General features: G+C 37.3%; 1 protein-coding gene across 1 annotated transcript in view; it reads right to left on the reverse strand.

Annotated features, from left to right (window-relative positions):
• ASB2 (ankyrin repeat and SOCS box containing 2) overlaps positions 1-17,867 on the reverse strand; it is a 473,190-nt gene that overhangs the window by 281,983 nt on the left and 173,340 nt on the right. The window contains exon 3 of the mRNA XM_044074580.1: positions 9,209-9,295. Coding sequence (XP_043930515.1) covers positions 9,209-9,295 — 87 coding nt within the window. The remainder of the gene's footprint in view (positions 1-9,208; positions 9,296-17,867) is intronic.

The raw sequence follows: 17,867 nt of genomic DNA on the forward strand, positions 1-17,867 counted from the left end.
ATTCAATTAAAACGCTTTCAGCAATAACATAAGACACTGTAACTGGTCATCTCAAAAAAGACTCTACCCCTTGATGAAGCAATATCTAATTTAAACAGAACATTTCTTACTATAGTGAATCACCGTGCACCTCCTTTGTAAACAAGGAGGTAAATTAAACCCAGACCAATAATTAACTAAAGAAACTAAACAACATCAACATAAGAGAGAAAACATGGGCAGACTGGCTTAAAAACAAAACAGTGTCTATCAAAATTTCAGACAACTTAGAAAGCTTGCTAAACAAAATATTAAATCAGACAAGTGACTGCTCCAACGTAAATATCAGAGCAATCCAAAGCACTTCTGGGCCTACATTAATAAACTCCTTTATCCCAGACAATCCAACACACCCTTAACCACAACAAAGATAACATTGCTTCCCAATTCAATTCCCATTTTATATAAACTGTTACCTCCTTCCACAAGGATAACACACCCCTTCTCCACTCACTATCGCACATAAACCTGAAACTCAGCCACATCAGTTTGTTTTTCAGCCTGTTCCAACAACAATTATAAAAAATATCTGCACACACTAATATCAACCACCTTAGCACCAGACAGTATCTGAATATAGCAGCGGGCACTCTCACCTACACCATCTCTATTCTTATAAGCTGTTCCATCTCAGAGAACTGCATCACAGCCCTCTGGAAAAAAATATTTTATTATAACCCTACACAAAGGGTTTTTTCAACTAATGACCGATAGCTATCTTAACTCTTCTATCAAAATTCCTGGAAAAATGTATCTTTCACAACTCTTAAAATGCCTCATCAGTAACAGCTACTTCTCAAAACCCCAAGATGGTTTTCATCCCAAACATAGTTCCACAACTACTATTCTCAGTTTCACAACCACCATACAATACATGAGAAATTCTGGCAACTTAGTATCATTTAGTTACCCTGACCTATCAAAAGCATTCAAAAATCTCCTCACAGAACTTTTATCCTGCAACCTCTCCCACTCAGCCCTGTCATGGTTCCATAGCTCTCTCACAAACAGGCAGCAAGCAGTAAAATTGCATCAAGACTTTTCACCCTTCCTACCTGCTCCCATTGTGGTCCCACAGGGCTCAATACTTGGCCCCCTCTTATTCCATTTCTTTATAAATACGTTTCACATAGCCTCCAAGCACGCAACCATAATACAATATGCAGATGATGCCACCCTCATCAGCTCTGACCCAACCCTCTCAAAACTCAATGCTAAACCCAGGTCTCCTTCTCATCCATTGAAACATGGCTGAGAGAATCTCACTTTCTTCTAGAACAAATTTAGTAGTCTTCAGCCCAAAACATTTCTCACACCAAAAACAATCTTTCAAAATACTCTTTGTTAACAGAACAATAGAAATAAATGGTACAACACCCAAAGCTACTGGGAGTCGCAACAGACAAACACCTATAATTTGATCTACATATTCTCCAAGCTCTTAAAAACAGCAGAAATTTGGTTTATTATACAGAAGTAAACATCATCTCACTGACAGCACTAGGAAAACCATTGCATCACTCTTCTTACTATCATCCCTCTTTTGTGCCTCCCCCATCTTGATCAACCTTCATAACACCCCAGAAATAAAACTAGACAGCCGTTGCAACAACATTGCTAGATTTGCCAACAATCTACCTACAGTGGCTGGATCTCCCAAAATATCTTACCTACTCACAACCACTTATTGCCATTATCCTAATATATAAACTAGAAAACAGTCCAGAACTGCAAAACACCATAAAATATTCCTCAGGCACAGAACCACACTTTCAAAATAAATCACTTTTTCTCCCCACCAAATTTATTAATACTGCTGTTTACTCACTCTGCTCCTGCTGTGTCTCCATAACATGGAACTCCCTGCCATTATACTTAAAGCAAACTGAAAAGCTTAAAAAATTTCAAAAAATCAGCTTAAACAATGCCTAAATAAATCCTAGTTATGCTTCTGCTCAAACCCAGGCTAATACCTTAACTGTAAAGTTGTGTAACATGTTACTATAACAGTAGATGTCCTTTTCAGTGTTGCAGTATTCATCACATGTGAGATCTCCTGCCAAGGATAGCCCAATGTCCTGCCAGTATACCAAAGCCATTACAACTTCCCAGCGTTGTACATCAGCCGTATACCCACACAGACATAAGGTATAAGGGTGATGCACAAATGCTCAGTACTCAGAACTGATGTTCCCAAAGAGAACTAGAGCAACTTCAAGAAAAGAAGAACATGCACATCCATGGGGAGAGACAAACAGAAGAGAAATAGTGCAAAAAGCAAAGACCCTTCTGTCAGCAAAGTGTTATAACAGAAAAATAAAGGGGCAGGCAAAAGGGTCTGAATACTGCAACAATAAAAAGTAGGATATCTACTGTTTTTTTGTAAGCTCTTACACAACTGTACATTGTCCTTTCATATTGCTGTTGCAGTGTTCATCACATGTGGGTGATTACCAAAGCTACTGCCATAAAGAGAGGGAGGATGAAGGCATAGAGGACCCCTCCACAAACACATAAAGAATAGCCCTGGCAAACCCTGCCTGGCTATGGAATGACATCCAACGTATAATGTTTAGTAAATGTGAGGACAGAGGGCCAAGTAGCAGCTTTAAAGACGGATATAGTATCCAAACCTTTGAAGAAAGTTTCAGAATAGAACACTGCCCTCATAGAATGAGCTTGAACCTAAGCAGAATGTTGTTTATCATAAAATGAATAACATAAAGAAATGGCCTTAGAAATACAGGAGATTATTTGCTTAGAAACTCCCTAACCCAATGTCCTAGAATGAAAAGACATGAAAAGCTGCTCAGATTTGCTGATAGTCTTTGTCTTTTCCAAATAATACCTGAGCTGTCTGTGTAGATCTAAGGTGTAAAGAACCTTCTCACTAGGACACTGCATACAAGGTAAAAAGGAAGGAAGTTGGATAGACTGACTAACAGACAACTCATTGACCACCTTGGACATAAACAAAGGATTAGTTTGCAAAGATAATATCCTATGAAAACTCAAAAAGGGAGGAATCCCCATCAGAGCCTGAAGTTCAGTAACTCTCTCTCTCATTCTTCACTCTTGAGGAGAATTTCTCGGCATCCCTATCTTGAACACATAATAATGTTATTATGATCAGATACTCGATCATAACCCTCTATAGTAAAACTTTTCTAAGACATTCTCTGAGGATAGTAAATGAGATAACATTTTTTTATGCCATATAAACAGAATTAGGGGTGATTTCCAAGACTATTATCAACATTCTTATGAATAAATTTAGCACTAATCTCAGCAACTAACTGCTTGCACCTCCTTCATTATTCATTTCTCTGGACAATTTCCAAAACACAACCTACAGATAAAGGTTATTCGAATGTCAATAATACCAAGTCCATGGACCTGTACAACACCCCGAATTACTTCTTCACTTTTATCTGGAAAACTGTTGTGCAATTCTGCAATCTGATGAGCTTCTTATTTAACAAATGTCTTTCCGTAGGCTTTCTCCTCAGCGTTTGGTACAAAGCCACAGGGCTTCTGATCCATAAGTCCAGAGACAGAGCAGATCCAGGAAATTATCAATCTGTCAGTTTTGCCTTTATCATCTTTAAAATTATGGACAAGATACTAATGGAAAAGAAAAGATACAGGCAATTTTATATTCACAGACATAAATCAGAATGGTTTTGTGAACAACATGTCATAAAACCAGTTTTAAACCTGATCAGCATCTTCAAAGCAATTAGTGGAAAATGCTAATTCAGTCTTACAAAAGTAGTTAACACCATCCAATATTCTGGGATTACAAATAAACTCTGTAAGCTCAGGGTGATACTTATGTGATTGTGACGACCCACCACTGCCAACCAGTAATCAAGGAGTCTCAATCCTCACCACTGGCAACACTGGGGGACATTCACTGACAGGAAGACAGGCATACATACAGTATTTATAGATGCAGCTCTTTGCATCAAGTGCAATTTCCATTAAGAGCCCACACTGACCAGAGTCAGTCCAGGGTTGGTTTCTCCCTCTTTCTCCAGATCCCCAGTAAGACTCCCCACTGGCACAGCTATACAGATGAGTCCTTAACCAGGTTTCCAAGCCAAGTCCTCCAACACTGTCACTGTCCAACCAGTGTTTCATGTCCCTGCCCAAGTAGCTGACACACACACACTCTTGGAGAGTTGTATATATATACACACACACACACACACACACACACACCTGGGAAAGTCTGGCACAGGTTTACTAGCAATGCCCCCTTCTGCCCAGACTATAAGGTAGTTATCACTGCCACCAGAACCCATTATCAGCTACTTTAAGGCCCTTAACAAAGGGTGTCCAATTTTACTGTGTAATATTAATACTAATACAAGTGGCAGTTTGGCCATGAGCAAGGCTATTAGGAGTGCACACACACACACACACATAAGAAGGCTGGCACAGGTTTACTAGCAATGCCCCCTTCTGCCCAAACTATAAGGTAGCTATCATTGACACCAGAACCCATTATCAGCTACTTTAAGGCCCTTAACAAAGGGTGTTTAATTTTACTGTGTAATATTAATACTAATACAAATGGCAGTTTGGCCATGAGCAAGGCTATTAGGAGTGCACACACACACACACACACACACACACACACACACACACACACACACACACACACACACACACACACACACCTGGGAAAGACTGGCACAGGTTTACTAGCAATGCCCCCTTCTGCCCAGACTATAAGGTAGTTATCACTGCCACCAGAACCCATTATCAGCTACTTTAAGGCCCTTAACAAAGGGTGTCCAATTTTTCTGTGTAATATTAATACTAATACAAATGGCAGTTTGGCCATGAGCAAGGCTATTAGGAGTGGCCCACGCATTGTCACCCAATAAAAATGCAAGTACTCTCAAAACTTAAATATCTCTACACTGATCAGCCACAATGAAAGGTTTAAATATATTTAATAATAAATAATAAAAGAACAAGACAATACTAAATATATATTCACAGTGACATCAGAGTTCAAAATCACAGGAAATATTTAAAACAACATTGCAGGACAGTCTCAAATAAAAAAAAAATAATATAAGCTTTACTATATTCCTGACTGAATCTAAGAAAAAATATACTATAACCTAAGAACTTACTAATAGAGCAAGGCAGATGTGTTGAATGGATCTTCTAGTTGTTGTCAGGTCAAAGACAGAATGCAGAATGCTCTGTCTCACTAAGATACTTCTCAAATTAATATCTTGCATATTACTGCTGGGATAGCTTGCAGAATGACATAATTTCTTGTCATCTGACTCTAGTTCCCAGGTGAAACCCCCACTGCTGGAAGCTGGCAGTATTTAGCATCTACCTGTAAAAATGCATAGACCTCAGATCCTTGGCAGATGCTAGATGTCATAAAACAATTGCATTCCTTCATGCTTTCAGAGGTAGTAATTAGTTCACTCCAAAGACAATACAGAAAATTTCTCAGCACAGGCTCTGTGTTTCCAGCTGCCTTGAAAACTGAAAGACACCATATTTTATTATGTAGTCTATAAAGTAATTTAATTTCAGCTATTTTCCTAAAATTTGCTGGACTGAAGTTAACCTCCTGTATTCCAGTTTCCACTGTTAAAATATATACACTTAGTTACACTAGTGCATGTACATTTCTGTTCTCTTCCAGCAGGGCAGACTGTGGATGCATTTCAAACACAAACACTTTATAAAACACACACCTGTACAAACCAGTTTGATATACAAATGACATACAGTTCTAATACAGTTGTAACACAAGCATCTTATATATATCATGTTGATATTCACATATAACATATAATTATTTACAAAATTCCAGATAGCTGCACTGGCAGTATCTCCCTTCATCACAGTGATTGTCTACATTCCCATATAGCTCTTAGGAATAATTCTCCACACCAGTTAAGGCACCCAGTGGTATCTCAGCAGGATCTGTATTCATTTCTCTTCTATTTGTCATGGTCTTCTCAGATATCCAAGTAGATACCAAAAATCTCCAGATCAACAAGCTTGCTGATGAGTACAAACATGCGGAACTGTCCTTTGTTCCCCTTATACTTTGTATTTAAGCACAGGCTACATATAACATACTTCTGGTATAAAAGCAATGGCCTGATGCTCAGTACTGGCAAACACAGCATTCAAAATTTTGAAAGATATTAGTTCCTGATAGCTATTATATCATGGCATCAATTTAAGCTACAGATATATCACGATACCCATTTAAGCTACAGATTATGATTACTGATGTAAGTGTAATCATTTATGGAAACCTCTCATTCAACCATCAGGTTGTCATGGTAACAAGAAAGGTATTTTGTGTCACACATATTATGCTCAGAGGAACTTCTAGTCACTTTAGAGATGTCATTGTCCCCCTCTTCACTGCACCGGATAGGTTAATCATTGAGTAAAACATCCCTATCCATTTGCTCTGTAGAAAACATATGATTTACCTAGAAAAGGTACAGAGGGTTTGTTATTAGAAGGACTGATTAATGGGTTTGGAAGCATGAGTTACTTAGACAAACTAAAAAAAAATGTCCCTGTTCTAGATCTTGTTCTGTCTCCTTAGATACAATCAATGATGCAACCATTCCAGGTCAAGACAGGTTCCCTCCTATTCCAGACTTTACATCTGGAACAAACAGGAAGGCAAATGTGCAAATAGTGTTATCCTCAAACCTTCCACTAACAAACAGTAGTAAAAGAGGCAGGGTAAATGCCCAACAAGTGTTTGCCTTAATGTACCAAGGGATTTTTTGTATGCCCACACTGGGCAAAGCTATGAATACCATATGCAACACCATACACCTCATCAGTTAACTCCAGCCCCCCCTCCCCCATATGCTAAAGTTTTAACAACAACATACCATGCGATTACAATACTGTCTCCATCACTGTGTGCATGTCAAATTGAAGACAGAGCCCCCTCCTCCTTCCTATGTATGCTGATATACAGCTGTTTTTACCCCCACCAGTTACTACAGACACATCTGATACTAGTGACTTGACAGCAGCACACTGCTAACATGAAAATAACTTACTTCTAGAAGATATCCACTAGTGCAGCATAAACGTATTTAAAAAACTCACTAACATCAGTCAAAGCTTTAAAGCATAACCCAAAAATGCACACATTTGTAAAATAATGACTTAAGTAAATACATAATACCTTGCTTATAAATCTTTCAGTCACTATATATTCATTCACTATATATTCATAACATGCAAGTCTTGCAAATTCTTTACTTTAAACCACAAGTAATTAGAGATATGTAAAGCAATGAAACTTTAAACATTGAACAAAACAGACATGCAACTTTCATGCAAGGTGTCAGTATAGGACTTGTAAAGCAACAGCTTATTTTCATAACAGCAAGCATCTATATATTATTATAATAATCCATAGCAGGTGGAGTGTGTTATCATCAGATTGCTCACTCCTGACCTAAATATTTGATTACTGTATTAGTCCTTGTGATTCAATCTAGCCAGTCAAAAATAAATTCCATTATACCCACTGGGTACATTCAGGAGTACTGGAATAGTATACTAACTTGTACACCAAAGTATACCACCTTCCAGAGTGTAGTGCCCTACCGAAGCATAATAGCCCCATCCCACCCCAGACAGTGTATGTTTCTGAAAACAATACTTGTTCACTACAGTTTAAAAATGTATGCAGTGCATACGCAGAGTATGTCTAACTATGCCCTTGACACCCTGCACACCCACAATGCATTATTGCTCTTAATATTATTTCATCAGCTCTATGTAACACTAAATACTAAAGAGGAACTTTGAGATAAACAAGATGAAAAAGAAACTGAGCATAAGAAAATAGAATACTGTATAATTCCATGAAAAGTTTGCAAAAAAGGTTCAGTCTTGGCCAGTTTACACTGTAACTCAGTACAAATTCTGTAGTAAATTTCCTGCAGACATATCATGTTACATGGATTTTATTTCTGCTTTCTTAAATGCAGCAGTATTTGTAATTCACAAGCCACTGATTATCAGTTCTTTAAAACTATTTTCTACACACCGTGTTCACTTTCATTATATTTAACTACCACAATGACTGGTCACGAAACTATGTAACTGACACAGAGTAAAATTGAGTCGTACAGTTGAAATTCATTGCTGTTTACTACAAGTCTTTTACGTTCACTAAAAGAGAGGGAAGAGTGTTGCATTTCAAATGTAGTTTCTGCAAGAATTATTTAATAATTTCAATACTTTTAATGGACTTCTATCTTGAAAGGCATGGTTACCTGTGCACATTAATATACTACAGTATCAAGCTTTCATCGTACATTCCATCTTCATTTATTGTTTAATAACAACAAATAACACTATTTCTGATTCACGTTATTGATACGGTCTTTTCATTCACAATCTGATTTGTACTGTTACCACAAAGCATGTGTGTCTCATAAAATCCAAGTAACCAAAAGGAAGTAAAATCAATTTACAGAAATCTAAGTAGATACCAGTCTAAGTAATACATATACTTGCTTTATTTACTAAAAGAAGAAAGACTTAGCAATAAAACAACATGATGACATTTAAAAGCACCTTCCACAAGAAAACATTACCTATCCATTCATTTTCTTGGTTGAAAGGCATAGTTCCCTGTAAAGAATAAATAATACACTGTATGCCCTAATAATAAGTTACAATTCCATCTTCACAATGTTTAGTAAATAAAACAGGACTTCTGTTTTATACAGTTAATAAAGCCAGTTACTGACTGGAAAATCTGTAGTATTACAAAGGATCCAGTAACTCACTATCTGCTTGAAGCATCATTAAATGTATGCTGAGATGTCTGTTAGGTGACCTTATTTCATTCAGTACATGCAGTAACAAAGAAACATTTGAGTTTTTCATGTTAATGTAGTATGGCCCTGTGATGCATTACACAATAAAACAAAATTCCTCATCTTCACTTTGTCATTTGTATTAATTTCAGTAAGTACACAACAGTCACGTGAAGTGTGCTTTTATATGCAGTGTGTGCACTCATCTCTACCCTCACCCCCAACATTCCTTCAAAGGTAATACAAACCAGGATTTATCTATTGCTTACAAGATAAATGAAAAAAATAACAAAAAAAAAATTACTTACACAGGTTGAGAGGGTGGAAATAAGGTTCCATCATATCTCCTGCGGTATCCTCTGTGTTCTGCAGGCCTGGAAAACCTGTTAAGGTTGCTGGAAGAATGAAATAAAGAGAAATATTTAGAATAGGAGAAGCCAGGCATGTTTCCTCTGCTTGCACTGCTGCTGGTGTGTAATGACCAGTATGACTGAGAACAGATGGAGGGGGGGGGGTCTGCACTCAGCTGTGTGCTGCTGATTATTTTTGGCTTTCTAGGAGACGTCAAGGGATCTGAATGACCATATAAGACAATGCAACAAAAAAAAAAAAAAAAAAAAGAAATCAGAACAAGGAAAAGCAGAGCCGAATGGAACATTTCGGATGAGAGAGATCATGTATTCTTCTCTGATGCAGCCCAGCTCAGCAACCCACACCATAATAATATTAGTATAACATTTGATCTGCAGATGAATAAATTCAGAAAGATTTCAGGCTAAGAAAACATGGTGGTAAATGTTCATTTTTATGACAATTACCTATCCAGTGCTGGAAGACAATCGCTGTACTGTTTATTTTATATGCACAAAATTCCACTAATTCTAGATGTTGTAGTCAGAATATATTTCAGTGTTTTACTCCTGAACTGATGTACACTGTCCTTTATAATATGCAAATGACTGTATATAAAAACTTAAACTACTATAGACAGAAATGCATTTAATTCTGAATCTGTTTCTATATATTTTCTGGCATGCTGACATCTGTAACCAAATCATAACATATGACCTAGAGCTTTTAATTGTTTTGTGTCTTCTAAGTAGAGTGAGTCAGTCTCTAAATTGCTGTGACTCAACATAAGAAGTCACTTGCATTGGTAAGGTTTGAAGCCATTTCTCCATTTCACCTGTCTGTTTTGTGGGCAAAGAATCATTTGACATTATCCAAAATGAGCTTCTGCTTTAGTGTTTGATTATATAATGTAAAATGGGGCAATCCACACACAGAACAGTTGGCGGCTTAATTTGCACTGATAAGAGAAGAGAAGTTCACATAGGTTTGAATTAAGAAAAGCAAAGCTGCTAATGAAAAAGTTGCTGAACTTGGATCATAGATATTATAAGTAAATGTCATGAAAATTAGATAAAAAAGTTCCACTTCAGAAAGAGTAGAACTTGAATTTTAACAACTGCTCTAGTAATGTTTATTTTTTTAAATCCCAGCTTATTCCTTAAATGTGATCAAGGAAGAAAGAACCATAGTAATGCCAGAAATGCAGGTCTAGGTATAAAAATAACCCAGCAAACAAGTATCCAGAAACCACTGCCACTAGTGGCAATAATGGTTCCAAACGGTTTAACACAGGTTCGAAAACTCTCATCCTAAGCTTAACTTATGCCATTTATAATTTATTCACCAAAATGCAGTTATGTCATTTTACACTAGGAATGCAAAAACTGTATCCTCTTACACAAATTTATATCTTGGAAACTATAAAAGAGAATACATAGACACACACACAAACACACACACATACACACACGTGCACATATTCTGAATAAGAGACGTGAGAATATACACATGTATGCATTTACATAACACACATGCAATCACACGGATATATAACTATGCACACACACATATGCATAAATTCACAAACCATACACATGTATGTGTACATATATATTTATATATCCAGTTTTATACATAGATAGATATACAGATATACAGTTATATAGTTACATAGTTATATATAGTGTATTTATATAGTTTTAGCATGAATTATAGAATGGTTTGAATGTTGAACATAAATACCTGCACAAAACATATCAAACATTCATATCACTGAAAAGCACTAATACCAAACCCCACAAAAGATTGCAAAAGGAAAACAATTTCCATTTGATCCTCTCCATAAGGCTAGTCCAAATTTGTCTGAATAATGGTAATGTTATGGAAAGTTTTTTTTTTTAAGTTAATGCATAGGGTTAGGGCTTGATTCAGGGGCAGGGATAGGCTTAGCATACATTACTAAAGTGGACGGGGGGGGTGTACCACTATTTCCATATTTCTATCATTATTTTTCCCATATTCCACAGCAATTCTTTATTACTATAATCACAATTTCATATTTCAGATTAATTGCTGGCACCAACATATTCACTACTTTCTATGTGGAAAAGGCAAGGTGTGAAGTGTGGCCATATCTCATCCAGTTGTGCGATGTAAAGAGTTGATCCTCATTATGTGGAAATTTTGTGGAATGCAGAAATTGCAACACATTAGATATGAGCATCATAGCTCATAAACGGCAAATGAGAGGCAAAATGCTGAACAATATAGGATAATATAAAAATGAAGGACAGAATGCACAAGTATAAGGTAATATGCAAGTTATTATATGGAAGTTAATTACATTAAACAGGAAAATGAAGACATTTTTCTTACACTGTTCAGAATAAATTATGTGAACATCCAGTTGCCATGGTGGGTTAGTACAGTATATAATAAAAATGAACAACGAGGGAAGAAAAGGAAAGCAAGGAATGAGATACATCCAGTTTTACAAATGCCATGCTTTCATATCATGTTGATTATTCCAGAAACATGTATTACAGACACACATGAATCAGGAAAATGTGTTATCCTTAATTCAGTACTTCCCATACAAGACAGAAGAGTGTGTGTGTGCGTGTGTGTGTGTGCGTGTGTGTGCGTGTGTGCGCATGTGCGCGTGTGCGTGTGTGCGTGCATGTGTGTGGGTGTGCGTGTGTGTGCGTGTGTGCGTGCGTGTGTGTGTGTGTGTGTGTGTGTGCACGTGTGTGTGCGTGTGTGTGTGTCTGTGTGTGTGTGTGTGTGTGTGTGTGTGTGTGTGTGTGTGTGTGTGTCTGCGTATCATAACATACAGTTTCAATATAATATCATTCAATTAATTGTTAAGAAAATAGACCAAAACTGCCAAATTATAAAGATTATACAGATACCATAATGTGCCCACCATTTTATTACCTTTCAATGTTTTAATCCTCTTTCAGTTTCAAAATTACTCCATACAAAAAATTATGTCTTCTTAAAACTAGCAAAACAACAGGAATGCTGCATAACATGACCTATATTCTTTCTAATTCTTGCATTTTAGGCTAAGAATGTAAGCTATATATTTCAAATGAATAATATTACTAATCTGAACTGTGGAGGAGTACCAAATATATGCGCCTCTATATAATTATAGTGATTAATTCTGCTAATTTTGTTTAAACTATGTCCAAGCTGTGTGTTGGTACTCCTTAAGCTTAAAAAGTACTAGAGTGAAGTTTAAACCACATAATCAATGTTACCAATATAAATCTTTAAGCACTGATGAATAGGTCATGTAAGAAAAGGGTCCACTGATCAATTCCTTTATCTAACCAACAAAGAAAAAATATATATGCATGCATAAATAAAAACAATGCTATAATAAAAAAGCTGAATGTGCCTCTAAGTTACCAAACAGAATCCCACTGCTGCATGGGTCTGAAACAATTAAACTGGCTTGAGATCTGTCGTGTGCTGACATACTCCCAATTACTAGTCATCCATAAACTACTCACAAACCGGAACAATATCCATCTCGTTTAATAGTATAATGTATGCCTATTCCCCCAGCAAGCCCTTGCATTCTGGTGATAAAGTGTTACTTAGTATAACTAAATCCAAAAATACAGCGGGAGACTAATTATATTCCAGCTGTGTCGCAGAAAGTGGAACTCTATATTTTGCCTTAAGCAGGGATGAATAAACCTAAAATAAACCTAAAATCTTTCAAATCTGAGCTGAAGCAATACCCTGCTTGCTTCTCTATCATCCCTGGCTAAGACCGGTCTATCAAAACCCAAGCCTACATTTCTGCACTTCACTACCACTTAATAATCATAACTTAATCTTCACATCTAAGTAACCTATTTAAATACTTCCATATATCTTATTTTATGTATTTATTTTACATTTGTTTAATGGGGAATTCAGCAGAGGCCTGAGGAGAAAAGCTCCATTATAGAAACACATTACAAACAATATAAGAAATCGATAGCAATCAATACATAACTTTGGCAAAAATAGGTGGTAAATAGTTTATACAAAACAATAAAAACTGAGAGAGTAATATAAAGTGGAAAAAAAGAAAGCTAAGAAATAAACTAGCATGAAATAGCTTGTGCCATCATAGAGAAATGTCTGATCAGTAGATCAATATCTTGGTTTTGGTGGTAAATATTTATGAGATATATGTATGGTATATGAAGAAGAATATGTCTGATTGTTGCTATGCGAGTGTTACTTGTTCTAAGCAGTGACAGCTAAGGCAATATTGAGGTGAAGTACAAGAAGGAGGGAATATGATGAAACTGTAGGAAGCTTGAGCTAGGTTGATAAAAACAGGAGCCGTAGTGAGCCTGAGACAGGTAGAGAGAAATCAGCTACCTCGCTGCGGTATTTAAAATGTGTTGCAATCTGAAAATCCATTTCCCCTTTGTATTGTGTTAGATGGGGCTACACTATTTTTGTACTCACATCTATATACTGCTGTTGTATTCATATTTGTATTCTTGCTGTGTTTCCCATGTTGTCATTACATTGTTTTATCTATTGTATTTCTTATTGTCAATGTTAAGTAATCACTGTAATTTTGTATGGAGCTTTTCTCCCCAAGCCTCTGATGAAAAGAGGTTTCATGCCCAGTTGGACATTCTTGGAAAACGAATGCAATAAATAAATAAATAAATAAATAAAATATACATTTACTGCATGTAAATTGGTGGTATCACACAGGCTATATGGTAACGTGATGGCTGGATACTCAAACACAGGAACATTATTTGCAGAAAAAGTCATTCATGTACTAGCATAAATCTGAGACCATCAAAAACATATAGAGTAAACCATAGTAGGGTTCTTTCCAACTGCACCTCCCTCCCCATTAACAGAAGCTATTCAACAGAAAGTAGAATGCCACATCACTTCCATACTAGCACCATATTTTGTCCTAGGTGGCCCTAACTTGGTTTCCATGCCTTTCTAAGCCATAGGTCATGAGCGATTAGTATAGATTGCTGTATTACAGTGGCAGTGATGTGGCACTGTGAAGCCTGTGGGAGTGGCTGCTTTTACTGAATGAAAGTGCATCAGTGCAGTACGGAAAATTTTGAAAGTAAGTTTATTTCAGTGCTTTGATGTGTGACCCAGAAGTTAGTGCTGCTACCTTTCTGCTCCGCTGTCTGTGGATCGATCCTGGAGTCTGTCTACTTGCTTGTTGACATTACATGTCTTGGTAAGTTTCTTCTGGATACTCTCATTTAATCCCACATCCAAAAGACATGTTGCTGATGTTGATTTTCTATCCTAAAAACCTGTAATCTACATTTATATTATTAAGCATGTCAAAAGTCTTTATCCTAGTTGGATTTGCAATAACATTATATGTGTGTGTGTGTGTGTGTGTGTGTGTGTGTGTGTGTGTGTGTGTGTGTGTGTGTGTGTGTATAAAATGTACGCATGCATATATGCATGCATACGCATGTGTGTGTGTTTGTGTGTTTTTATACCTTATATACTTAAAATGAAAAACATATCTTGGAATCATGAATCACTGTAAAATGAGAAAAGCAACAAAATACGACCTGAAATAAACAGACCAATATAATACAACAAATATCCCTTAAAGGCAGATATTCAGAATAATCCGTACACATCAGAATGCAAGTTATGTTTAAGAGAAGTCCAAGAGAATCGCCTTGAGTCAAAGAATTTAAATCACTAGAAAAAATAAGAGTACGCTGACAAATTCTATTATATTTGCACAGAATTTCTTATGATGCAAGACCTCAGCAAATTAAACTTGATTAATGAAAACACCATCACATTAACATTTAAGAAGGATTTATGGTTTGGCTTTGAGATCATAAAAAATTCTAAAAATAACAGTGAATTTGCATCTGGGCTTCATCTTCAAGAAAAGCATCCAGGTCTCTATGTATCAAGTACTTGTCCAAAATAAACACTTCAGTAATAAGTGTGTAGGTCCATTTTTATGCTAATGGCTATTAGTGTTTAGAATGCATTTCCAACTAAACTGATCTATAAGAAAAAAGACACTTTAAGAAAAAACTTGTTTTTCATAAACAGGAAATTATTATGTGCCAAAATGTTTGTTGGCCTTGATACACCACTGCCTCATCTGAAATAGACCCGTGGAACATTACAGTTATTTCTGTAGACATTCTTTTGTACCACCTTAGCTGTGTGCACTAATTTTAACCCTAAACCTACACATTATGTTACTAAATCCCTTTCCCTAACAATGCCATTATGCAAAAGGACATAGAACACTAAACAGGCATGACACTAAATCTGTCCTTTAACCTAGCTCTTACTCTAACCCAAACCAACAAATACTCATGCATACACATTAACCTCTATAACACAGACGTGTGCATCTTCACAACCACAACCTTTCTGGTCAAACATTAATTTTCCTGCACACTGCTAAACACTTACTTACACAATATAAAACTTGAATTCAATTGGATTAGATTCACACTGTGTGCAGTCACTTTTTTATATCCATACACACTTTTCTACCAAATAAGTATAAGAATTCAAAAAATGTGCACACAGCCACTGATGCAAAATATGCATATGTACAAATCCAGACAAAAAGAACACAGGACCACAGTGAATTTACCACCGTAACTGTCCCTGTCCGCAAATGTTTCCCTCCAGAAACAAAACTCCAGAGGAATACTAGTTTGTGGGCAGTTATTGTAGTAGTTCATATGGTACCTCCTATACCAAGCCAACAGATATTGCCAATATACTGGTCGACAGATTCAGTGCCAACTTTACCCCTCTCTCCCCCCAAAGGACCAAACACAATACCAGTAGATTGCCAGGCACCCAGTATTACTGCTGCACAGATTAAAACAGCACTGCCCAAGGCCAAGAATACAGCTTCTATGGGACCTGACAATATCTCTGGCTGTGTTCTACATGAACTGCAGAGTGAATTGGCACCTCACCTGTGTGCCCTGTTCAATCACAGCCTCACCTCAGGCTTTGTCCCTACCAAATGGCACACTGCTACAGTCATCCCTCTCCACAAAGGAGGAGCGACTACAGACCCTGGGAACTATCGCCCATTAGCCCGATGATTCTGGTATGCAAAGCTACGGAACGCATCATCATCGGCCTAATAAACAAGGATATAGGGAATCTCCAAACTATGGATTCCACACAGTTTAGTTTTGTGAAGGGTAATCATGCCTGCTCATCTTGGTCAACTTCTTTAAGACAGTCAACAGAGCTGTGGATGAAGGCAAGGTGTTTCATACAGCCTACCTTGATCTGGCCAAGGCCTTTGATACCATTCCCTACTCAGGAATCATAGAAAAACTCACTAAGATAGGCATCAATCCCTATATCACTAGGTGGGTTGCAAACTGGCTCACAGATAAAACCCACAGTGTGAAAGTAGCTGACTCCAAGTCAGACTGCCGACTAGTCATGAGTGGAGTCCCACAGGGTTCGGTCCTGGGTCTTCTCCTGTTTGGTATCTACTTCTCGGAAGTCCAGGCCAACACGAAGGGACTCTGGCTGACAAAGTTCGCAGACAATTGCAAGATGGGAGCTATTATTAACTCCCCAAGTGATGTTGACATCCTACAGAATGGCCTCAGTGTGACCAACGACTTCCTTTCCCTTTGGGAAAAATCCAGTTCCCATGAATTACACATCGATGGTAGTCCACTGAACACAGAAGGCATTATAAGAGATCTGGGAACACAGGTTGACAGCAACCTCTTTTTTGATCACCACACTGCCACTGTGGTCAGGAAGTCCTTCTATTTGGCACATCTCATTACAAAGGGTTTTGCATTCAGGAAGAAAGAGGTCATTGTCTCCCTCTACTCTTTCCTCATTAGGCCAGTCATTGAGTACAATGCCCCATTTGGCATTTACCTCACTAGACACCTGCAACAACTGGAGAGGCCACAAAAGTACCTCACAAAGAGGATCCTAGGCCTTAAATAATTATCCTATATGGACAGACTCAAAACCTCCAACTATTCTCTGTCTCATATCACATGCTTAGAGGCAATCTCTGCTTGACTTACAAAGCCATGTCTGACTCAGCTCTGTTAGAAATGCTACATGTAAAGAAATCCCAATCCCTCCACACCACGTGCTCCAGAGACCTCAACCTCATTACCACAATCAACAGAACATACTGGAGGGAAAGGTTCATAACCCAGAGACTGCCCATGCTATGGAATAGACTTCCCATACATGTCAAGCAGAGCACCTTGCTGACTCTCTTCAAGAGAAATCTTGATGAGTGGATGGAAAATAGAAAATTCACCCCTGGGATAACTCCAGTGGCTCTGCTTGACAGAGGCATTGGGAACTAAGGTCAGGTGGCATGATGCCAGGGTAATCCTATGGCTGGGCTTGTAAAGGCTCCAGGGCCATTAGTCTAGTACACACCTATGAACCTATACACACACACACATACACACACACACACACATATATATATATATATATATATATATATATATATATATATATATATATATATATATTTGTTGTTAAATAAAGTCACAGTGGAAAACTGTAAAAAAGGAAAGAATCTAAGTATGGCATGGATTGACT

Source organism: Protopterus annectens, chromosome 6.part0 (genome assembly GCF_019279795.1).
Source record: "Protopterus annectens isolate FY-2018-M chromosome 6.part0, PAN1.0, whole genome shotgun sequence".
NCBI lineage: Eukaryota > Metazoa > Chordata > Ceratodontiformes > Protopteridae > Protopterus > Protopterus annectens.